The 20,610-nt window shown below is 39.5% G+C and overlaps 1 protein-coding gene across 2 annotated transcripts; it reads right to left on the reverse strand.

Annotated features, from left to right (window-relative positions):
• Window positions 1-215: 215 nt before the first annotated feature.
• mb21d2 (Mab-21 domain containing 2) lies at window positions 216-18,902 on the reverse strand. 2 transcript variants are annotated; one of them, XM_058763102.1, is made up of 2 exons: window positions 18,429-18,902; window positions 216-1,490 (listed from the first exon to the last, which is right to left on the reverse strand). In XM_058763102.1, the coding sequence occupies exons 1-2, from the start codon at window positions 18,679-18,681 to the stop codon at window positions 220-222; spliced, it is 1,524 nt and encodes a 507-aa protein (XP_058619085.1). In that variant the 5' UTR covers window positions 18,682-18,902; the 3' UTR covers window positions 216-219. The 2 variants fall into 2 exon arrangements, with proteins under 2 accessions (XP_058619085.1, XP_058619091.1); XM_058763108.1 differs by lacking the exon at window positions 18,429-18,902 and adding an exon at window positions 3,607-4,071.
• Window positions 18,903-20,610: the final 1,708 nt, after the last annotated feature.

Consider the following 20,610-nt stretch of genomic DNA (forward strand, 5'->3'; position numbering starts at 1 on the left):
CTATGCTTTAACCCTTTGCAGGTGCAAGTGGTTTGGATTTGCCTCTCAGTAAGGCAGGTCCTATAGAGCTGTTGCAGAACATTTCCCCCAGAAAATCGTCTTCAGTCTGATGTAAACAGGCATAGGGACACAGCTCCAGTTTCTGGAAAGTGTCATGCATCAGGTTCCCATCAGGTTAAACCATTATAGCAGAGGAGAAGTGAAAATAGACCATAGTTTTCAGAAGAACTTGTCATCAATACGGAAGTGAGGTCGTGTGACATCTTCAGGGTTGATGAACACAGAGATAGACTTCCCTGGATTCTCGGTCACTAACTGCTGTAGCTTCTTGGCCAGCCGGTCATCTGACTGCTGGTGATCAGCCAAGGAGGGATCCGCAAGCGGCGAGAGCAGTCCTGAGGAACTCCCACGACGCTGCATCTCCTGCGTCAGTCTGTTGGCTGCCTTGGCCTGCTCAATAATGGAGCGCAGGTGCTCAGCTGGATCCGAGCGTACTAGCGCTAGCTTACGAGCATGAAACATAGCAGTCTCATCACACAGGTGCTCCAACATGTTACACTGTGGGATGAAATAGTTAGGGCAGGTCTTGTTGACAAGGCAGTGCTGCAGGTCATCAATGAGACCTAGCAGGAAATGCACAACATAATCTTCCTGTGACAAATAGCTTGCAGGTAGTCGGTCACAGGCCCACAACATAATGCTACGTAAGTAATAGGGACTGATAGATGTAGGTTGGGCTAGTAGCTTAATAACTATTGCCTTACACGCCTGGTAAGCTTGCATGAGGCCTGGTGAGATACACTTTTTCAATTGAACCTCGCTGCGGGCAAAAGAGAGACGCCACTCGTTCTTTCTGCAACCAGAGGCTGAGCAGGCAGGCAGCAGATAGAAACCGCTGATAACCTCCTCCTCTGTGATTTTGCCATCCCAGAAGTGGTTCTCCATCAACCAGCTCTGAGCAACGGCCGGCCAGCCTTTAAAAGACACCACAGGAACAATGTCATAAAGCATGCGGCTGTTGCCCACACCTAAAACTATAGTGAGCAGCGTGTTGTGACGCTCAACTCGCTCCACCCTCGGGGTGCCCCTTTGTGGCTTGCGCTGTAACTCTGCCAGTACTAGTCCAACAGCTTCTTGGAACCAGTCGGCTACCAGTGTAGGTGAGAAGAAGTAGTTGGTAGTGCCATTCAGGTGATCAGTAAGCGTGCAGCAGTCCCGCCAACGGTTAATGGTACCCTCGTCAAAAAGTCGCAAGCTGAGCCAAGAGTGACCAAGTGCTGAGTGGCGCATGTCCAGAGTGACAGGTTGGTTCCGGTCGTGCAATTTAAGTGCAGGAACCAACAGGGTGAAGGCCATGTCATAGTTGGAGCCACGGTTGTAGATGCCAAGCTCATTGAGATCCATGTCCACCACACCTTCTCGCACACCACCAGACAACAACAGGTACTCATTTGCGACAGGCAGTTTTTGGTCCAGCTTTTGCACCATGCCTGAAACAGAGACAAAACAGAGTCTATTTAAGTAACCTTTATTTATATAGTGTTTTATACAATACAGATTATATAAAAGCAGCTTAACAGTGTTAAACAGGAAAATAGTTTCAATAGTGGAAACAAAATTCTGCTGTAGAGCAGCTCTAAAAAGAGGACAATAGTAAACAGGCAGTTTTTCAGTTAAAGTCAGTTTATCATTGATTCAGTGACATCATAGACAGTTTAGTTCTCTTCAAATAGTGTATGTGGAATAAAGTTCACAATATTAACAAAAATTAAATGCCCCCAACAAAGCAAATCAAAGGTGACAGTGGCAAGGAACCCTAAGTCCATCAGTGACAGAATGGAGAAAAACCATGTCCAGTTCTCCTCTGGCCAGATGAACCAACATGATGTGGTTTAATTCCAAGCTTCAGCAAAAGTCAGACTGTGCAAAGCACTTGTCTGGTGCACTGAAACAAAGATTCTTACAGCTGATTGTATAATTGTATAAAATATTTATTTTCAATTAATTTTAACTTTGTAATAATAATAATAATACAATAATAATTATATATATATATATATATATATATATATATATATATATATATATACATATATATATATACATATGAGTGTGTGTGTGTCTACGTCAAATGACGTATATATACAGTCATGGCCAAAAATATTGGCACTCTTGGTAAATGTGATCAAAGAACTAAAATATTTTATTTTAAAAATTCACAAAAATCTAACCTTTCATTGGATAATAAGAATTTAAAATGGGGGGAAATATCATTATGAAATAAATGTTTTACTCTAATACACATTGGCCACAATTAACGGCACCCTTTTATTCAATACTTTTCGAAACCTCCATTTGCCGGTTTAACAGCTCTAAATTTTCTCCTATAATGCCTGATGAGTTTAGAGAACACCTGACAATAGATCAGAGACCTTCATCCAGAATCACTCCAGACCCTTTAGATTCCCAGCTCCATGTTGGTGGTGCTTCTCTTCAGTTCACCCCACTCATTTTCTATAGGGTTCAGGTCAGAGGACTGGAATGGCCATAGCATTTTTTTAGTTTCATCTGACCATAGAAGCCAGTCCCATTTGAAGTTTCAGTCGTGTCTGATAACTGAATATGCTGGAGTTTGTTTTCGGATGAGCTAGGATAATTTTTCTTGAAACCCTCCCAAACAATATGTGGTGATATAGGTGCTGTTCGACAATTTTTTTTTTTTTTTTTTTTATATTTTATGACCCCGAGACTCAACTATTTTCTGTAATTCTCCAGCTGTGGTCCTTGGAGAGTCTTTAGCCACTCAAACTCTCCTCCTCACCATGCATTAGGACGATATAGACACACGTCCTATTCCAGGCAGTTTTGTAACATTTAATGTTAATTGGAAATTCTTAATTATTGCCCTGATGGTGGAAATGGGAATTTTCACTGCTCTAGCTCTTTTCTTAAAGCCACTTCACTAATTTGTGAAGTTCAATTATCTTTTGCTGCACATCATAAATATATTCTTTGTTTTTTCTCATTGTGATGGATGATTAAGGGAATTTGGGCTTTGTTTTCCCTCCTATTTATATTTCTGTGAAACAGAAAGCCATGGCTGGATAATTTCATGTTCATAATCACCCTGGAGTGCTCACAATTGTGAATATGAATGGGAGTATACTTCAGAGATATTTTACTCATAAGAATTTCTAGGGGTGCCAATAATTGTGTCCAACATGTATTTGAGAAAAACATTTATTTTAAAATGATATTTCCCCCCATTTTAAATTCTTATTATCCAATGAAAGGTTAGATTTTTGTTAATTTTTTTAAATAAAAGATCAAAAGTATTAACAATGTAGATTAATTTTCACAGCCCCTTTGATCATATTTACCAAGGGTGCCGATATTTTTGGCCATGACTATATATATATATATATATATATATATATATGTGTGTGTGTGTGTACACACACATATGAAATGCATTAACTAATGTTTTCTCTACTGTAAATTATCAGTTGCTTTTCACATCTTTCAAACTGAATAAAATTTCATTACGATTCTAACGGAATCATTCTAAATTTGCTAACCAAACATTATAAAATAATGCTGCCCCACCAAGTTTTCGAACCACTGTGAAACTGCACACTTCCTGTCACGTGACCAACGGTCTTCCACTTAACTGCAGACAGCAGAGCACTCTCCTTTGGCGTCTATTTCCAGTGGATCAATAAGAGGACCTGAAAGTCAACACCAGCACTTGAAAAAAGTGGCAGATCAATAACAGAGGAATGTGACGTTCTTTAGAGTTGTTTACATTCTATTGTGTGTCTATACTGGTTTTAGAGCATAGAGGGAGACATACAATCAGTTACTGAGTATAGATGCAGTCGGCAGTTTAATGTTCTCATGCATGTGTAATTGTTCTTCAGCATCCAGGCCCATTCTAAGCTGAGATTTATCTGTCTCCTTTGAGGAATGGGATGCAAATATAGCTCTTCCCTATGGAAGCGGATTGGTCTCAATAATAATTCACGCAAAAGACACGATGCACAGATACGTAACCAAATTCACATGCATGAAACCCAATTTAAAAAATAAATACTCACAAAAACCAATTGACGTGCACAAAATAAGAATATATATTCATAAAATACGTTTCACAAATGCAAAACACAATTCACAGATGTACAATTGTGTACAAATATTTTGAATGTTTAAAATTTACGAGTGTATCATGGACTGTGGACAGGGGCGGATGATGAGCGCATTTTGATGATGAAAAATACAGTAAACAGTACTGTGAAATATATAATGTTACAATTTAAAATAGCTGTCTTCTATGCGAATATATAGTAAAATATAATTTATTGCTGTCATCAACGCTGAATTTTCAGCATCATTACCCGAGCCTTCAGTGTCACACGATCCTAATCTAATATGCTGATTTTCTGCTCAAGAAACATTTCTGATTATTATGAATGTTGTGCTGCTTCATATTTTTGTGGAAAATGTGATACCATTCAGTCTTGGGTAAGATTAAAAAATATAAGTTGTATTAAATTGATTTAAGTGACAGTAAAGATATTTACACTTTTTACGAAGTACTTATATTTCAAATAAATGCTGTTCTTTAAATGAGAACCATTATACCAATAATAAAAAAAACATTATTAATAATTGATCATGAATAATAACTGATAATAATTAAGCAGCATTAGAATGATTTCTGAAGGGACACTGAAGACTGGAGTGATGATGCTGAAAATTTAGCTTTGAGCACAGAAATAAATTACATTTTAAAATATCCTAAATAGAAAACCACTATTATAAGTGTAATATTTCATAATATTATTGTTTTTACTGTATTTTTGATCAAATAAATTAAATCTTCTTTCAAATAAATAAAAAGCCTTAATTATTTCAAATTGTTTAACCACCAGTGTGTATATAAAATAATGCATGTTTTAATTAATTGAATTAATAAGTAAATTATATTTTTATTAGGCCTATAATATAAATCACTTTCATATGCACAGAGCTCCAAAGCAAAAGTCTTCAGATTTACAATGTTCTAGAATCTAAAGTAAGATTGAGAATGATTTTTTATAGATCTTTAAACATTTTCTTAGACACGTGAAATCACTGAAGAAAGTCTATATGTGACCCTGGACCACAAAACCAGTCTTAAGTTGCTGGGGTATATTTGTAGCAATAGCCCAAAATACACTTTATGGGTCAAAATTATAGATTTTTCTTTTATGCCAAATATCATTAGTATATTAAGTAAAGATCATATTCCATGAAGATATTTTGTAAATTTACTACTGTAAATATATCAAAACGTTATTTTTGATTAGTAATATGCATTGCTAAGAATTCATTTGGACAAATTTAAAGGCAATTTTCTCAATATTTAGATTTTTTTGCACCCTCAGATTCCAGATTTTCAAATAGTTGTATCTCGGCCAAATATTGTCCTATCCTAACAAACCATACATCAATGGAAAGCTTTTAGATGATGTATAAATCTCAGTTTCGAAAAATTTACACTTAAGACTGGTTTTGTGTTCCAGAGTCACATATAGAGATCCCATGTCTGCTGAAAACTGCTATGTTGTACATTTTGACGAATAAATGGCATTAAAATCTGAGAAATTTGAAAAGGCCAGTAGTAGTTTGCATTCCTGAAAATTTATGTCTGTCTTTTAACTTTAAATTATTATTATTTTTTTAATCATAAACGGTTGGCAAATATTGCTGAATTGTCTCGCAATGTTTAGCTGCTTACATCTTACCTCAGTTCGCCATCAAGTCGCGTGCAGCTCAGCGTCTGTGAACAGTAAATCCTGCCTTCAACACTTTGATTGGCTATTTCAAACATTTTGACATTGACGAGCGCTTTTTTGAGCCGCGCTGCACTGGGCCTGAGCATGCGTAAATGAAAAATTTGAATTTTTTAATCAAGTGAGCCACGGGGGCCATTCATCTGGGCCGATGGAAGGATATATGTAAATTTACTGCAATTCATTTTTATAGCCTATTTTTTACACAAAGGGCTGGCATTACACATTTTACAGCAGCCTACTGGGAAAACTCCCGGTGCTCCAGATGGCCAGTCCGCCACTGACTGTGAATGTGTGAATCACCTTGGATTTGTATGTGTATTTTTGAGACTTTCCTGGCAACGTACTCCTCCCACGCGGGACACTCGTACCCTTTAGCCAATCAGATTTGAGCCTGTCAGTCGACCAATCATAACCCGCTGTGGGCGTGCCCACCTGGATGTTATGTCATCAACGCGAGACCACAGTTCTAGTTACGATTCAGCAGAGGTATGTGTAGTTGATTGTTTCATTTCAGTTAACTAGCCAAGTAAAGGTGTATTGTTTTATTTTTGCATGTTTACCGAAGTTTAAGAAGTTAAAGCCGTTCTATTTCGTTCTTACTGACCGCCAGAGGCAGTGCTTCACACTGAATGTTATCTCATTGCAGATGCACAGGTCAAGTCTAATACAAACAAAGTCCCTCGTGACCAGGACGACTCGGGGTCCTCCCCTGTTTAACCCCGTGCTAACAGAAATTTAATTTGGACTAAGATGGAAAAAGTATCTCATGCCTGCACATTGTGCATGGCCACTCTGCAAAAGGATGATGGGCACGACTTGTTTAGGCTTGGAACACCTGAAACAAGGCCTCACAGAGGATGCCTGCATGAACTGCAGAGTTATGTCTTGGGAAAGGAAGACTTCAAGGATAGCTGTGGTGGGGGGACTCTTGGGTGAGTCGCTACCAACACCACCACCACCACGTAAATCGGCAACTAAACGTAAACATACCGAAGCAACGGGTGCTTCGGCTGGTAAACGATCTAAGGAAGACCCCTTAGCTTAGAAGGTGGATATGTTAACTGCTGAGTTTTCTCAGATTAAAGCCTTGCTTATGAATTTGCAAACGGGCAAGAAACTAATTTCTCCAGTTGAAACCCCCACTTTGGAGTCACCTACTTCTGAGGAGGATGTCATGTTGATGACTGCTTCTCACACTCAGTTCTATGACGAGGAAGAAAGGGAGGTTATATCGGAGATTCAGTCCCAGGTCTCTTACGATGAATCCCAGGATACTGGTCGGAGATCTGCAGAGGGTCCATAGTCAGAGCAGGAAGTGGTGAAGCAAGCTCTTTGGGTTGCATTGGTTTGTCTAGGTCTTGATACAGCCCCGGCAGTAGCAACCTCTACTAGTGCTTTTTTTAGAAGTTCGGCTCAACCATCTCTTCTTACCATTCCACCATCAAAAGATTATATTGATGAATTGCAGAAGTGTTGGGCTAACCCAAAATCACTTACGCACCACACTAGTGCAGGCAGAGCTTTGGCTACGATGCAAGATGCAGACACTTTTGGGCTGGGTCAGATGCCTAAGGTAGATCCAATTATCGCCTCTTTTGTTCTCTCTCCAGAAGAGGTCTTGAGGCCTAATATCCGTTGCCCTCTGCCTCAATGTCGGATTACAGATGATCTTCTCCCTGGTTTCCAGTGATATACAGGCTCTTAGAAGGGGAGCCCTGAAGTCTCTTACTATACCATCGTTTGAACCTCTGGAGCATAGTGACTTGAAGTGGCTCTCATTGAAGACAGCTTTTCTCTTGGACATTACTTCGGCTAAACGAGTGAGTTACACACATTATCAGTTAACACAACCTGCATGCGCTGGAATGCTGATGATTCAGTAGTGACGTTGTGGCCAAACCCAGCATTTCTCCCCAAGAGGCTCTCTGCCCTGTTTAGAAATCAGGCTATTGAGCTGGCAGTATTTAATCCTCCAAGGTTGGATACACAAGGAGGAAGTGAATACAGACTTTTGTGCCCAGTAAGGGCCCTCCGCGGCTACCTCAGGGCCACAAAAGGTTTTCGGCAATCAGACCAACTTTTTCTCTGTTTTGGGTGGACGAAAAGAGGTCAGCCCCTCTCAAAACAAAGATTGTCGCACTGGGTAGTTGAGGCTATCACCCATGCTTACAAGTCTAGTTGATGTCCATTGCCATCGGGAGTGAGATGTCATTCAACAAGAAGCATCTCAACATCTTGGGCGGCATTAAAAGGTGTCCCCCTAAGCGACATCTGTGCGGCAGCTACATGGTCATCTATGAACACATATTCCCAATAATACAGGATTAATGTAGCTGCATCGGATACGTGGTTATAAGTCATCCAGTGTGAAGCACCGCCTCTGGCGGTCAGTAAGAACGAAATAGAATGAGAGTTACAGATGTAACTGCAGTTCTATGAGTTCTGGATGACCGCCAGAGCTTTCTGTCACTCGGAGTTAGGGCGAGAAGATTCCGAAGGGACAGTCTGCAGGAAGTGACGGGGTTAAATAGGGGAGGACCCCGAGTCATCCTGGTCACGAGGGACTTTGTTTGTATTAGACTCGACCTGTGCATCTGCGATGAGATAACATTCAGTGTGAAGCACTGCCTCTGGAGGTCATCCAGAACTCATAGAACCGCAGTTACATCCGTAACTCTCGTTGTTTAGACACACTCGTTAACCCTTTCACACGTGAGTTTAAAATATTCTATCTGAGCCCCAGGCGTGAGTTTTTTTAGGCGACCGTTATTTTAGAACTTATAGCCTTATTGTTTCCATGGCGACGCGTCATGCTTGTCATGTGACACCGCAGCCGTAATAGCGCTGTATGACACATGGATTGCTTTTATTTCGTTTTTCCTTTTTTTATTATTAATATTCACAAACATACTCGCTATATTATTAAATATCTGATATTCCGATTCTGAAATATATGCAAGTAAATGTGTTTGGTTGTTTAAACAAGTTTATAATGATCGTGTTAGTTGATCTATACCGGGTGATGGGCGCCGCCATGTTTGCTCGCGCTGAATCCAGCTGTGGGATTTACAACACGTAAATTCATCCTCTCCTCCCGAAACACGTTAAAGTAAGTCTCCAGTAAACTGGGAGAAGAGCAGAGTAAACTTTAAAGTATCTACACAATCTGTATATGATATCAATAAAAACATGTCGTCAGATTATATTTGTAAGGATCATTATTGCTGCTTCCATAGACATCAGCGCATATTTTACAAACTATAAATGTATGGCTTTGCTAGTACTTATGTGTATTTAAATGTCTGAAATCTAAAATAAGCATTATATGGTTGAAAACACTGAATAAGTGATAATATTACAAGCGCTCGAGCGTCTGATCTGGCTCCGCGCCAGAAAGCAGATTTGAATTTCAGCAGTTGATGACGTGACTCACTGAAAGTTCCAATCACACCGGTGTGATCGTACGCTCCTGGGACCAGCCAAGACTGATCACACCGGTGTGATCGTACGCGTTAAAGGGTTAATGTGACCAATGTAAGCCAGCAGCTGCTATGAATACAAATAGTGTTGCCAAAAATGCAGCTGTCTTGTGTTAGCCACAATGTATTTTATACTGGGCAAAATGAAAAAGGAATTATGCTCATTGACCTGTTTTTGTTCAGCAATGCTGGGTGGCCGATGTCCAGCCTTGATCCCACTTAGCGCTGACCCTTCCCTCATCATCATATGTATTATTATGAATTCTTTATATAATGAATAGACCTCACAAAAACAGTGTCTGAATAACGGTATGTTTGTACTAACCATTTGTGCAACAGGATGCATTGTTTAATTAATAAACACTAATTGTTTTCCTTGCATTTTTCAGGATTTAAACACTTTGGCACAACATCTGGATGAGTTACAATCCTCTTTCTTCACAATAATCTTTGTATTTTATGTACTTTACCTTTATGTGTTCATTTCTTAATGTAATCAATATCCATTTACTTATTTTTTATATTTTATAACTGTGATTAATTATTGTTAATGTTTAATCGTATGTTGAGTTGTGATGTACAAATCTTTGCGATTACAATACACAAGATGATGTTGGGAAGCAGCAATCGTATTTGCTTGGTAATAGTTGTGGAATTTGTGCTGGTCAGACAAAGACAGACTGATCATAAAAAGGAATGCAGCAAAGATTATTCAGTAAACTTTATTCAGTTATTTTATCACTTTATCTCATGCTTCCTGCTCTTTCTATATCTGCATCTCTTGTAAAAGTAAAAGAGTTAACAAGCCAAGGTGTTAACTGCTTTGAATATCAGACTAAAATCTGGCACATCCTGACTTCTGACAGAGAGAGATAGTGTAGACTGGATCTAACACATTTGATTCATTAACTTTTAACAATGTATTACACTGATACATGTATTTAGTATTCGGCCATGAAATTTACTTTAAAATAATGCTAAAGACTCTAAATTGGACACTATACCAGCCATTCAGTGTAATTGAGGTTTGAATACCCTTTGACTGAAGAACTTCTAGCACATTGTCAAACTGGTATCGAGCCAATCTCAGCTGTAGTTGTGCTACGTTTGTACTCCCTCATAATCAATTCATATTTCATGATACAGGCACATTACAATTAATCATGGTCAGGTCATGGACATTTTATTCTCTGTTACGGGTGTTTAGCTAATGAAGCGCATGAAGGAGAGTAAATCAAAATAGTCTTTTTAATAAATTCCAAACAGAAACAGTGATAATCCAGGAGCAAGGGGTAGCAAAACATATTATACAAACGTAATAGCAGACAAAGACTGAGGGGAGAACACAGGCTTTAAATAATCAACGTAATCAAGGGGGAAACAGAAACAGGTGAGGAGCTAATTAACTAATGAGGAGAACTAAGGAAACTGGGTCAACATGTGACATATCGCCCCCTGCCGGACAAAAACAGTCCAACAGAGGAGGGAGGGTGGGGGTTCTGGAGGTGGGCGTGGAGCAGGAGGAGGGCAGGCAATGGGGAAGAGACAAAGTTCATAGGACCAGGTTGGAGTCGATGGAGGAAGGAGCCAGGGAGGAGCCCAGAGCAGGAGGAGCCAGGTGGTAATCCAGAGGCCAGCCAGGATGGCGGCCCACGGCAGAGTCGACGGAGCCATGGTGGAGAAGGGGCCGACGACACCAGGGGGCCGACTGACGGAGACTGAGCAGCTGGAGGTGGAGACCCAGGTGGAACGGGGCAGACGGAGAGCCGGGGCGAAACTGAGGATCCGGAGGGCCAAGGCGGAGCTGAAGGCTCAGGCGACAGAGGCGGAGGTGGGGATCCGGAAGACCGCGGTGGAGCCGGTGCGACTGAGGATGAAGGTGGAGCTGGAGGGAAGGAGGAGCCTGACAGAGCCGGAGGGATGGAGTGACGAGGCAAAGCCAGAGGAGTGGAGTCCCGAGGCGGCAGATGGTCGACGACTTGACCAAGGCGGAGCCGGAGGGACGAGGGAGCCCGGTGGAGCCAGTGGGATGACGGGCAACGGTGGAGACGAGGGAGCTAGGAGCCGATGGGTCGGAGGACCGAGGTGTAGTCTAAGGCTTGGAGGCTGGAAGTAGAGACAGGGGATCTGCATGTCTGGGCGGAGCTGGAGACTGGAAGTCCCGAGGCGGCGGAACAGAGCGCATGGAAGGCGCTGACTGAGGGTGAGCTGAGGGACTGACAGGCATCAGCGGAGATGGAGGCGAGGAACTAGCTGGTTTGAGAGGAGGCGGGAGAGGGAGGCTGGGAGGGAACACTGGAGGACTTGTGCTGGACGGAACCAGCGGAGACACAGGAGATTCAGGGCTGGACGGAACCAGCGGAGACACAGGAGATTCGGTAGCACAGGTTTGTCCTTCTCCAAACCAGTCGATTCGGTCCATCTGGAAGATGTCCTTCAGTTCCTCTTCATAACTCCCAGAAACCAGTTATGAGTAGAAACCAGTAGCTCACCCGCAGTCGTAGGAGTGTGGGCGGGGCTTCCCTCCAAGCCCGAGCACCACCAAAACTCCCTCGACAACGGACGATGTTGCCGGCTCACGCACTTGGTCAGAGGATGGTAGAGGCTCAGTCGCAGCAGGCTTAGGCTCTCTGTCTACAGTGGGCTCCGGCAGTATCTCCGTATAGCGAGGTGAAGGATGGCTGGTCTCTGGTTCGGGAGTGGGGCTGGAGATATCCTCCTCTGAGGGGCTGATGGAGAAAAACAGTCCATTATTCTCCAGCACCCACTCCACGCAAGCGGCGAAATCCTCTTTGGGACCGTTCGCTGGCAGGCGTGCCTTACGCTCAGGATGGTGATGTAAAAAACACAGAGCGAGCGGTCCGGGAAGTGGGTAAGGTACGCCAGATCGAGAAAGTCCCTTGTATGGTCCTCCAGCGAACGGTCCATCTGCTCCAGGCACAGGAGTTGGACGGCAGCCGGCAAGGCCATTCCGGGAGAGGAAAAAAAAAAATTAAACGGAAAGAAAAACGCAGCTTATAAAAATAATACTGTTTAGGTCTGCTATTCTGTTACGGGTGTTTAGCTAGTAAAGCGCACGAAGAAGGAGAGTAAATCAAAAAAGTTTTTTTAATAAATTCCAAACAGAAACAGAGATAATCCAGGAGCAAAGGGTAGCAAAACACATTATACAAACGTAATAGCAGACAAAGACTGAGGGGAGAACACAGGCTTTAAATAATCAACGTAATCAAGGGGGAAACAGAAACAGATGAGGAGCTAATTAACTAATGAGGAGAACTAAGGAAACTGGATCAACATGTGACATTCTCAAAGTATTCAGAAAACTTTAACAAAATTTTAACTTTAATAAATTAATATTATACATCAACTGTAACAACTGACTTGTTTTGAATGTTTTAATTCTGACATAAAACCAGAACAATAACAAGAACATTTAACAATGCAAAACAAAGCTTTATGCCTTAACGTAGGGTACTATTGTAAAATAAATGTAGTAATAATGCATGACTTGAAAAAATATGTTGAAAATGTCAAAATGGATAGGTTGCAACATGTTTTGAAAGAGTTGTAGTTCCAAATGAAACTTCTAGATTCACATCACCTCATAACTCAAGTAGGGCTCGCTGCAGTCCACAAGATCCAGGGGGCGTGGTTGGATCCACATCTAGGGGGTGGAGATTGGTAGGTTTAGGGGTGGGGATGGGGTGGGTTTAGGGATCAGGGGGTGGAGATGGGTAGGTTTAGGTATATGTAAGGTGGGAGGAGTTGTGGGCTGCAGCAAGACGCTCCTCTCAAAACTTGTGGTAGGGAGAGTGAAGTAGGAATAGCAGAGTCTCAGCAGCTACTTGTACATCATCAGCCTCCCAATTCTGAAATAAATAGTATCTGCAGCACAAACAAACTTAAATGAAATGTACATGGTTTCCAATGTGTGCATGTTATTACATACATCATCATCAGCTGAATGCGTGCCATCGCAGGACTTGAGACGCAAGACAAGCTCTGTTGTGACGGCTCTCTCGTATCCTCAATAAACAAAAACACAGAGACTGCTTGAAAAATATCCAAAAACTGTATTTTCATAATCTTCTATTTAAGACATGTCCCATCAGTCAAAACCTTATTTTATGCTTTGCATTGAGTCTATGAATCAAATAACTTAATGTGGTATATGGTATCCACGTGAATAATGATTTTTTATTAAATAAACAAGAATCGATCAATATTAAATCATACCACACTCTGGACTAATCAAGCAGCTGCTGGCTTACATTGGTCACGTTAACGAGCGTGTCTAAACAACAGCTTTAACTTCTTAAACTTTGGTAAACATGCAAAAATAAAACAATACACCTTTACTTGGCTAGCTAACTAAAATGAAACGATCAACTGCACATACCTCTGCTGAGGCCCTGTCCCAAATGGCACCCTAAACCCTCACGGACTTCCTCTGAGTCCGCACTTTCGTGACGTAATGCCGCTTTGACTGTCGGGTAGAAGTCTGCTGCGGAGCTCACCCCAGTGCGGGCTCAGCAGAAGTGCAGATCGAGGGCGCAAAGGGGGCGCTCGCGAGCACCCTTTTGAACGATAATATGACGAATGGGACATCCTATGGTCTCGTGGACTTAACGGACAAGCGCACGCGGCGGCCATTGTAAGTCCGCAAGACCAAAAGTGCACATGGAGTGTTCCATTTGGGACAGGGCCTGAATTGTAACTCGAATTGTGGTCTCGCGCTGATGACGTAATATCCAGGTAGGCACGCCCACAGCGGGTTATGATTGGTCGACTGATAGGCTCAAATATGACTGGCTAAAGAGTATGAGTGTCCCGCGTGGGAGGAGTTTGCTGCCAGGAAAGTCTCAAAAATACACACACAAATCCAAGGCGATACACAGATTCACAGTCCATGATACACTCGGGAATTTTAAACATTCAACATTTTTGTACACAGTTGTACATCTGTGAACTGTTTTGCATTTGTGAAATGTATTTTATGAATATATATTCTTATTTTGTGCACGCAAATTGGTTTTTGTGAGTATTTTTTTTTTACGTGCACGTAAATTGGGTTTCATGCATGTGAATTTGGTTACGTATGTGTGCATCGTGTCTTTTGCGTGAATTATAATTGAGACCAATCCGCTTCCATACTTCCCTGAATGAGACTCAGTTTCAGCTTGACTCAGTGCCCTTGGAATCACTTACTATGGTAAAGTTCTTTGCCTTCTTTTGCCACTTGATGTATATTTTTAATCTTTCTTCAACACTTCTTATGCCAGCTTCCCCTAAAAAAAAGTAGGACTGCACTTTTTTTCAAAAAAACATAGACTACTAATGAGTGTCAAGCTCACTTGATCATACAAACATAAATTGCTCTTTCAGGTCCTCCAACACCATCTTAAAGGGTTACTCCACCTCAAAATGAAAATTTTGTCATTAATCACATAAAGCTTTGTTCGTCTTCGCAACACAATTTAAGATATTTTGGATGAAAACCGTGAGGCTTTTGACTGTCCCATTGACTGCCAAGTAAATAGTCCTGTGGAGGCCCAGAAAAGTATGAAAGACATCGCCAAAATAGTCCATCTGCCATCAGTGGTTCAATTTGAACTTTATGAAGCGACGAGAATACTTTTTGCACACAAATAAAATAAAAACGACGACTTTATTCAACAATTTGTCTCATCTGCATCACCGTAGCGCCATTTTGGAGAATATCCGCTGGACGCAAACTGCGTACGCTGTTCTGTGTCAGCCACACCGCACGGATACGTCTTCTACGTTTATTTACGCTTTTATTTGAAAGAAAACAGCATATCCAAGCATGTTTTCAATATAGCCTATATATAAAAAGATCAGGATTAGTACTTTTCAAGTTGAATCTTATGCTGTTCCCACACCCCTCCATCCCATCATTCTTTAAATCTAGACTAGACTAGGCTACAACTCTCAAAGACATTCAGTGTTACTTTTGTTCCATCTGTCTCATTTGCATACACAGACACTGCAGGCCAGTCAACCTCCTGCTATTTTAACTGAGCCTTTGGTGAATGGCAGTGAATGAAAGTGTGAGAACAGAAAGAAACAGAGAGCTGTACATTACTTCTGCCTCAATGGATATGAGGTTCCCACAATTGCCTGAATGCAGCCTTACACCCACTTCTGCCTAGTTTGGAAATAAAAACCTAGCGCTAGACAGTCCTATTGATTTTCTGCTGAAAACAGTCCCAATACTAAATCTGTCTAAATCCAGTGTCAGAAAAACATTTTTAGACAATCAGTGAAAAAAAAAATAATTTAATGCCTAATAACAAATATGCCTAAACACAGATACAGGTGCATCTCAATAAATTAGAATGTTGTGGAAAAGTTCATTTATTTCAGTAATTCAATTCAAATTGTGAAACTCGTGTATTAAATAAATTCAGTGCACACAGACTGAAGTAGTTTAAGTCTTTGGTTCTTTTCATTGTGATGATTTTGGCTCACATTTAACAAAAACCCACCAATTCACTATCTCAACAAATTAGAATATGGTGACATGCCAATCAGCTAATCAACTCAAAACACCGGCAAAGGTTTCAAAAGAGCCTTCAAAATGGTCTCTCAGTTTGGTTCACTAGGCTACACAATCATGGGGAAGACTGCTGATCTGACAGTTGTCCAGAAGACAATCATTGACACCCTTCACAAGGAGGGTAAGCCTCCTAATACTTATGAGGATTGTCAAGCAAAATCGATTCAAGAATTTGGGTGAACTTCACAAGGAATGGACTGAGGCTGAGGTCAAGGCATCAAGAGCCACCACACACTCAAGGAATTTGGCTACAGTTGTCGTATTCCTAAACCACAGACAACGTCAGAGGCGTCTTACCTGGGCTAAGGAAAAGAAGAACTGGACTGTTGCCCAGTGGTCCAAAGTCCTCTTTTCAGATGAGAGCAAGTTTTGTATTTCATTTGGAAACCAAGGTCCTAGAGTCTGGAGGAAGGGTGGAGAAGCTCATAGCCCAAGTTGCTTGAAGTCCAGTGTTAAGTTTCCACAGTCTGTGATGATTTGGGGTGCAATGTCATCTGCTGGTGTTGGTCCATTGTGTTTTTTGAAAACCAAAGTCACTGCACCCGTTTACCAATAAATTTTGGAGCACTTCATGCTTCCTTCTGCTGACCAGCTTTTTAAAGATGCTGATTTCATTTTCCAGCAGGATTTGGCACCTGCCCACACTGCCAAAAGCACCAAAAGTTGGTTAAATGACCATGGTGTTGGTGTGCTTGACTGGCCAGCAAAGTCACCAGACCTGAACCCCATAGAGAATTATTGTCAAGAGAAAATGAGAAACAAGAGACCAAAAAATGCAGATGAGCTGAAGGCCACTGTCAAAGAAACCTGGGCTTCCATACCACCTCAGCAGTGCCACAAACTGATCACCTCCATGCCATGCCGAATTGAGGCAGTAATTAAAGCAAAAGGAGCCCCTACCAAGTATTGAGTACATATACATGTATTTAATACACGAGTTTCACAATTTGAGTTGAATTACTGAAATAAATGAACTTTTCCACGACATTCTAATTTATTGAGATGCACCTGTATACTATGAACCAAAAGAGGGATTCGATACTAAGTAAGGAATTAAGGTCTAGAAACAAAAGTTATTGATATTACAGCCAGTTGTACTGTAATTTTTTTTTTTTTTTCAAATTATTAGTGATAGATTTTAACCATGTTTAAATACTAACTGATCTCAAGTCATTCACTTTTTAAATAATTAATTAATTAATGTATTTATTTATTTAAATTAACCCTCTGGTTGTGTTCGGGTCAAATTGACCTGGAAAAGATTTAATTTTTCCCGAAAATACTTGTTAACATTATCGCATTGGACTCAAACTTACTGACTTTGTCCACATAGGGTACAAGTACTTCTCATTAATGTTTTTTAGAATTTTCATAATTTTTGTGGATTTTGTCACACTTGTGGTGTCGTTTTTTTTTGAGTGAAAAAATCATTTTTTATGAATAATTTTCACAATATTAAACAAACAATTATAAATATTTGCACTGTTTCTCACACTAGTGTGATTTAATGTTTAATCAGGTAGTTTGCTTTTAAATGTTTTTATTTTGTACAAAATTGCAAAAAGTCACTTGTGGTATTCCCGGTCAAAAATGACCAGACTCCGATCAATTGCTTATAAATCTGTCATTATGCTATATTATCACAAAATATTGGATTCAATCTATTTGTCAACTTGTTTTCTTTCATTTAGGACTGGTTTTGTGTTTCTATTTGCATCTGATTAATCGTAATTTTCAGGAGTTCCGAACACAACCAGAGGTTTAACCCCAGTATGTCTGCAGGACTAGACCATTTAACAGTTTTTATGCACCTATGTGTATGTCTGCTCTGTTCCATGGTACTGATGAATTTTTTTTTTTTTTTTTTTTTTGTGGCCGGTAAGCAATTGTTCCTTACAACCTTCACTTTTTCATTTAGTGGTTTGGGGGTTTCAACGTGGACATAATCATTCTGATCCTCTCAAACAGCAGATCAGTAGCATGCATTCACCCAACTACGGCAGAATTATTATTCCACAAGAGGTCAAACATAAACCAGCTTAAGAGCAGACCAAACTGGATTCAGTGTTTGGATAATGCAAAATACTGAGATGCTAGCTAAAGCACAAAGCACACAGCAGGGATTGTAACTACTCACCTTAAGCATGCAATAATTATTTTATAACCCAGATTAGTACATAAATCTATTTTAAATTATATATCTAAAACCTCTGATAATACAGAATTACAGGTAAAAAAATTAAATAATAATAATAATAATAATATATATATTTTACACACACACACACACACACATATATATATATATATATATATATATATATATATATATATATATAGTAGCTATTAGTGCATATATCTGACCATTTCTGACTGTCTGTAATTCTAAACAGATTCTACCATTTTTTACGTAATAAAACTGGATGATAATGGATGAATTGTGAAAAATAGGTGAATAGCCTAATGAATAATAATAACGATTATTTTAAAAATATACATATCTTAAGACTTTTAAATAGAAGATGCTACCGAGCATGGAGAAGATAAAATCCTTAGCGGTGTGTATTTCCAGTGCCCTCTGGTCATCATATTCTCGTTGGTCTTGTTTACTGAATTCATGGATGAGTCGGTTGAGCTCTTCGATCTTCATTCCGGACCTGAAATCAAGCTCATGACAGCACCACAGCTTGTGGTTGTTGTTTAAGCCGCCCGGTGTTGCTGTTGGACTGTTTCCCAGACTGGTAACGGATCCGGTCCGGCTGCTTTGAGTTGGGACCGCCATCTTCACACCAGAGGAACCGTCAGGGATGCGACGTTTCTCTTGGTTTCCCCTCCTTTTTTAAATACATCATGCGGTCTGGTCTTTATATGGAGCCGTGATGTCATGCAATCTAGTCCATACGTTCTTAGATTACAGAACAGCCCACTGCAAAATAAACTTAATAAACAGGTTGTGAGAAACCTTGTATATTTGCTCAGACAGTTGTAAATCACGCGGTTATGAAACACTGTGTTCCATTCCATAGTGAAAAAGACTATGGGGGCGCTACCGTTTACTGGTAACAGCGGTGATAATAAATGCGTTCCGACAATAATAACAATAGCTAAATATTCTAATATATATATATATATATATATATATATATATATATATATATATATATATATATATATATATATATATATATATATACACTATATATACTATATAATAATAATAATAATAATAATAATAATAAACAGAACGATGTGGAAAAATTATGTTTACTGTGAAAATATTTGTAATAGTGACCATTTAAGATTGTCCACTGCTTACAGTCTAAGATAAGATAAGATAAGAAGATAATTGAAATCACTATAATTAAAACAACAACAACAACAACAAAAACATTGACATTATTTGCATTAAATTCGCCAAAAATACAGTAATGACAATTCTGCAGTTACAATCAAACAATTGGCATCTGTTACAATATTTATTAGCGTAATCTTTGTTAACGTTAGTTAAGAAAAATACAACTGTTCATTGTTAGTTCGTGCTGGCTCAGGATCATTAAATCATATTTACAGATTAAACTTTTGATTTTAATAATGTATTACTAAATATTGAAATGACCATTAACTAAGATTAATAAATGCTTTCTTTTTCATTGCTAGCTCATATTGTTAACTGATGTTAACCTTATTGTAAAATGTTACCCAATTATTTTTCTAAATAGGTCTGTTAATAAAAGTTCTTTACATGCAGAAATAACAGGGCATAGCCGTTTATTTATTTATTTTCTCAGTTCTACAATGGGAAATCCTTACTTCAATCTTAGGCTACGTTTACACGAGAACGCAGTCAAAAACGGAGTTTTTCCCTTGCGTTTTTAAAAAGTTTCACGTATACACGACGTTTTCAAAACGATTCGCGTTTACACATATCCGCGAAAACGGCCAAAACCGCTGTATTACGTATGCCAGTAGTTCGTGCTGTCACCTTGTTAGTAAACAGTAGGGCTGTAAGATTCCGAAATTTTCGGAATCGAGTCCGATTTCGATTCCTGGTTCTGGTTCTTTTTCTATTCTTGTTTTTTAGATTAAAGGAACCTAATCTCGCCATGACTTCACAGGATATAAAGGTCGTAGAAAGTATCCTTCTCATAATATGAAGCTTTATTTGTAAAAAAAAAAATAATAATAAAAAATAAATAAAAAAAATAAATAAAAAATAAAAAATTACGATACATTTCTACAGCTCCGATTGATTTTTAAATTGTAATTTTGTCTGCTTTGCCCCTGAAATTATTGTTCACTGTTCAGCAGAGCAGGGACATGCATTTATCGCATGAATTGAACAAAACATGAAGTGTCTAACATAAATGTGCACATAGCTGAATGATGAAGTTTACTTTGACTGTATGCTTTGCACAAAACTAACAAACTGTACATTGAAAAAAATTACCAGGGGCCGGATTCACAAAAATCTTCTTAAGAAATAAGTTATTAAGTTTCTTAAGATGAATTCCACAAAGTTTGTACACTCCAAAAAATAAATTGTTGAATGAACATGATTTAATCATAGCACCCATTATGCATCTATTCAAATCAAGTAAACTTGGACTGCTTCGAATATGTTATCTGAACACAATATATATTTGTAGATTAAACATGATTTTAATATGTCAGTGTAACTTTTTTGCAACTAATTGAATCAAAATGTTTGTAT

The sequence above is a fragment of the Onychostoma macrolepis genome, chromosome 02 (assembly GCF_012432095.1).
Source record: "Onychostoma macrolepis isolate SWU-2019 chromosome 02, ASM1243209v1, whole genome shotgun sequence".
In the NCBI taxonomy this organism is placed as follows: Eukaryota; Metazoa; Chordata; class Actinopteri; order Cypriniformes; family Cyprinidae; genus Onychostoma; species Onychostoma macrolepis.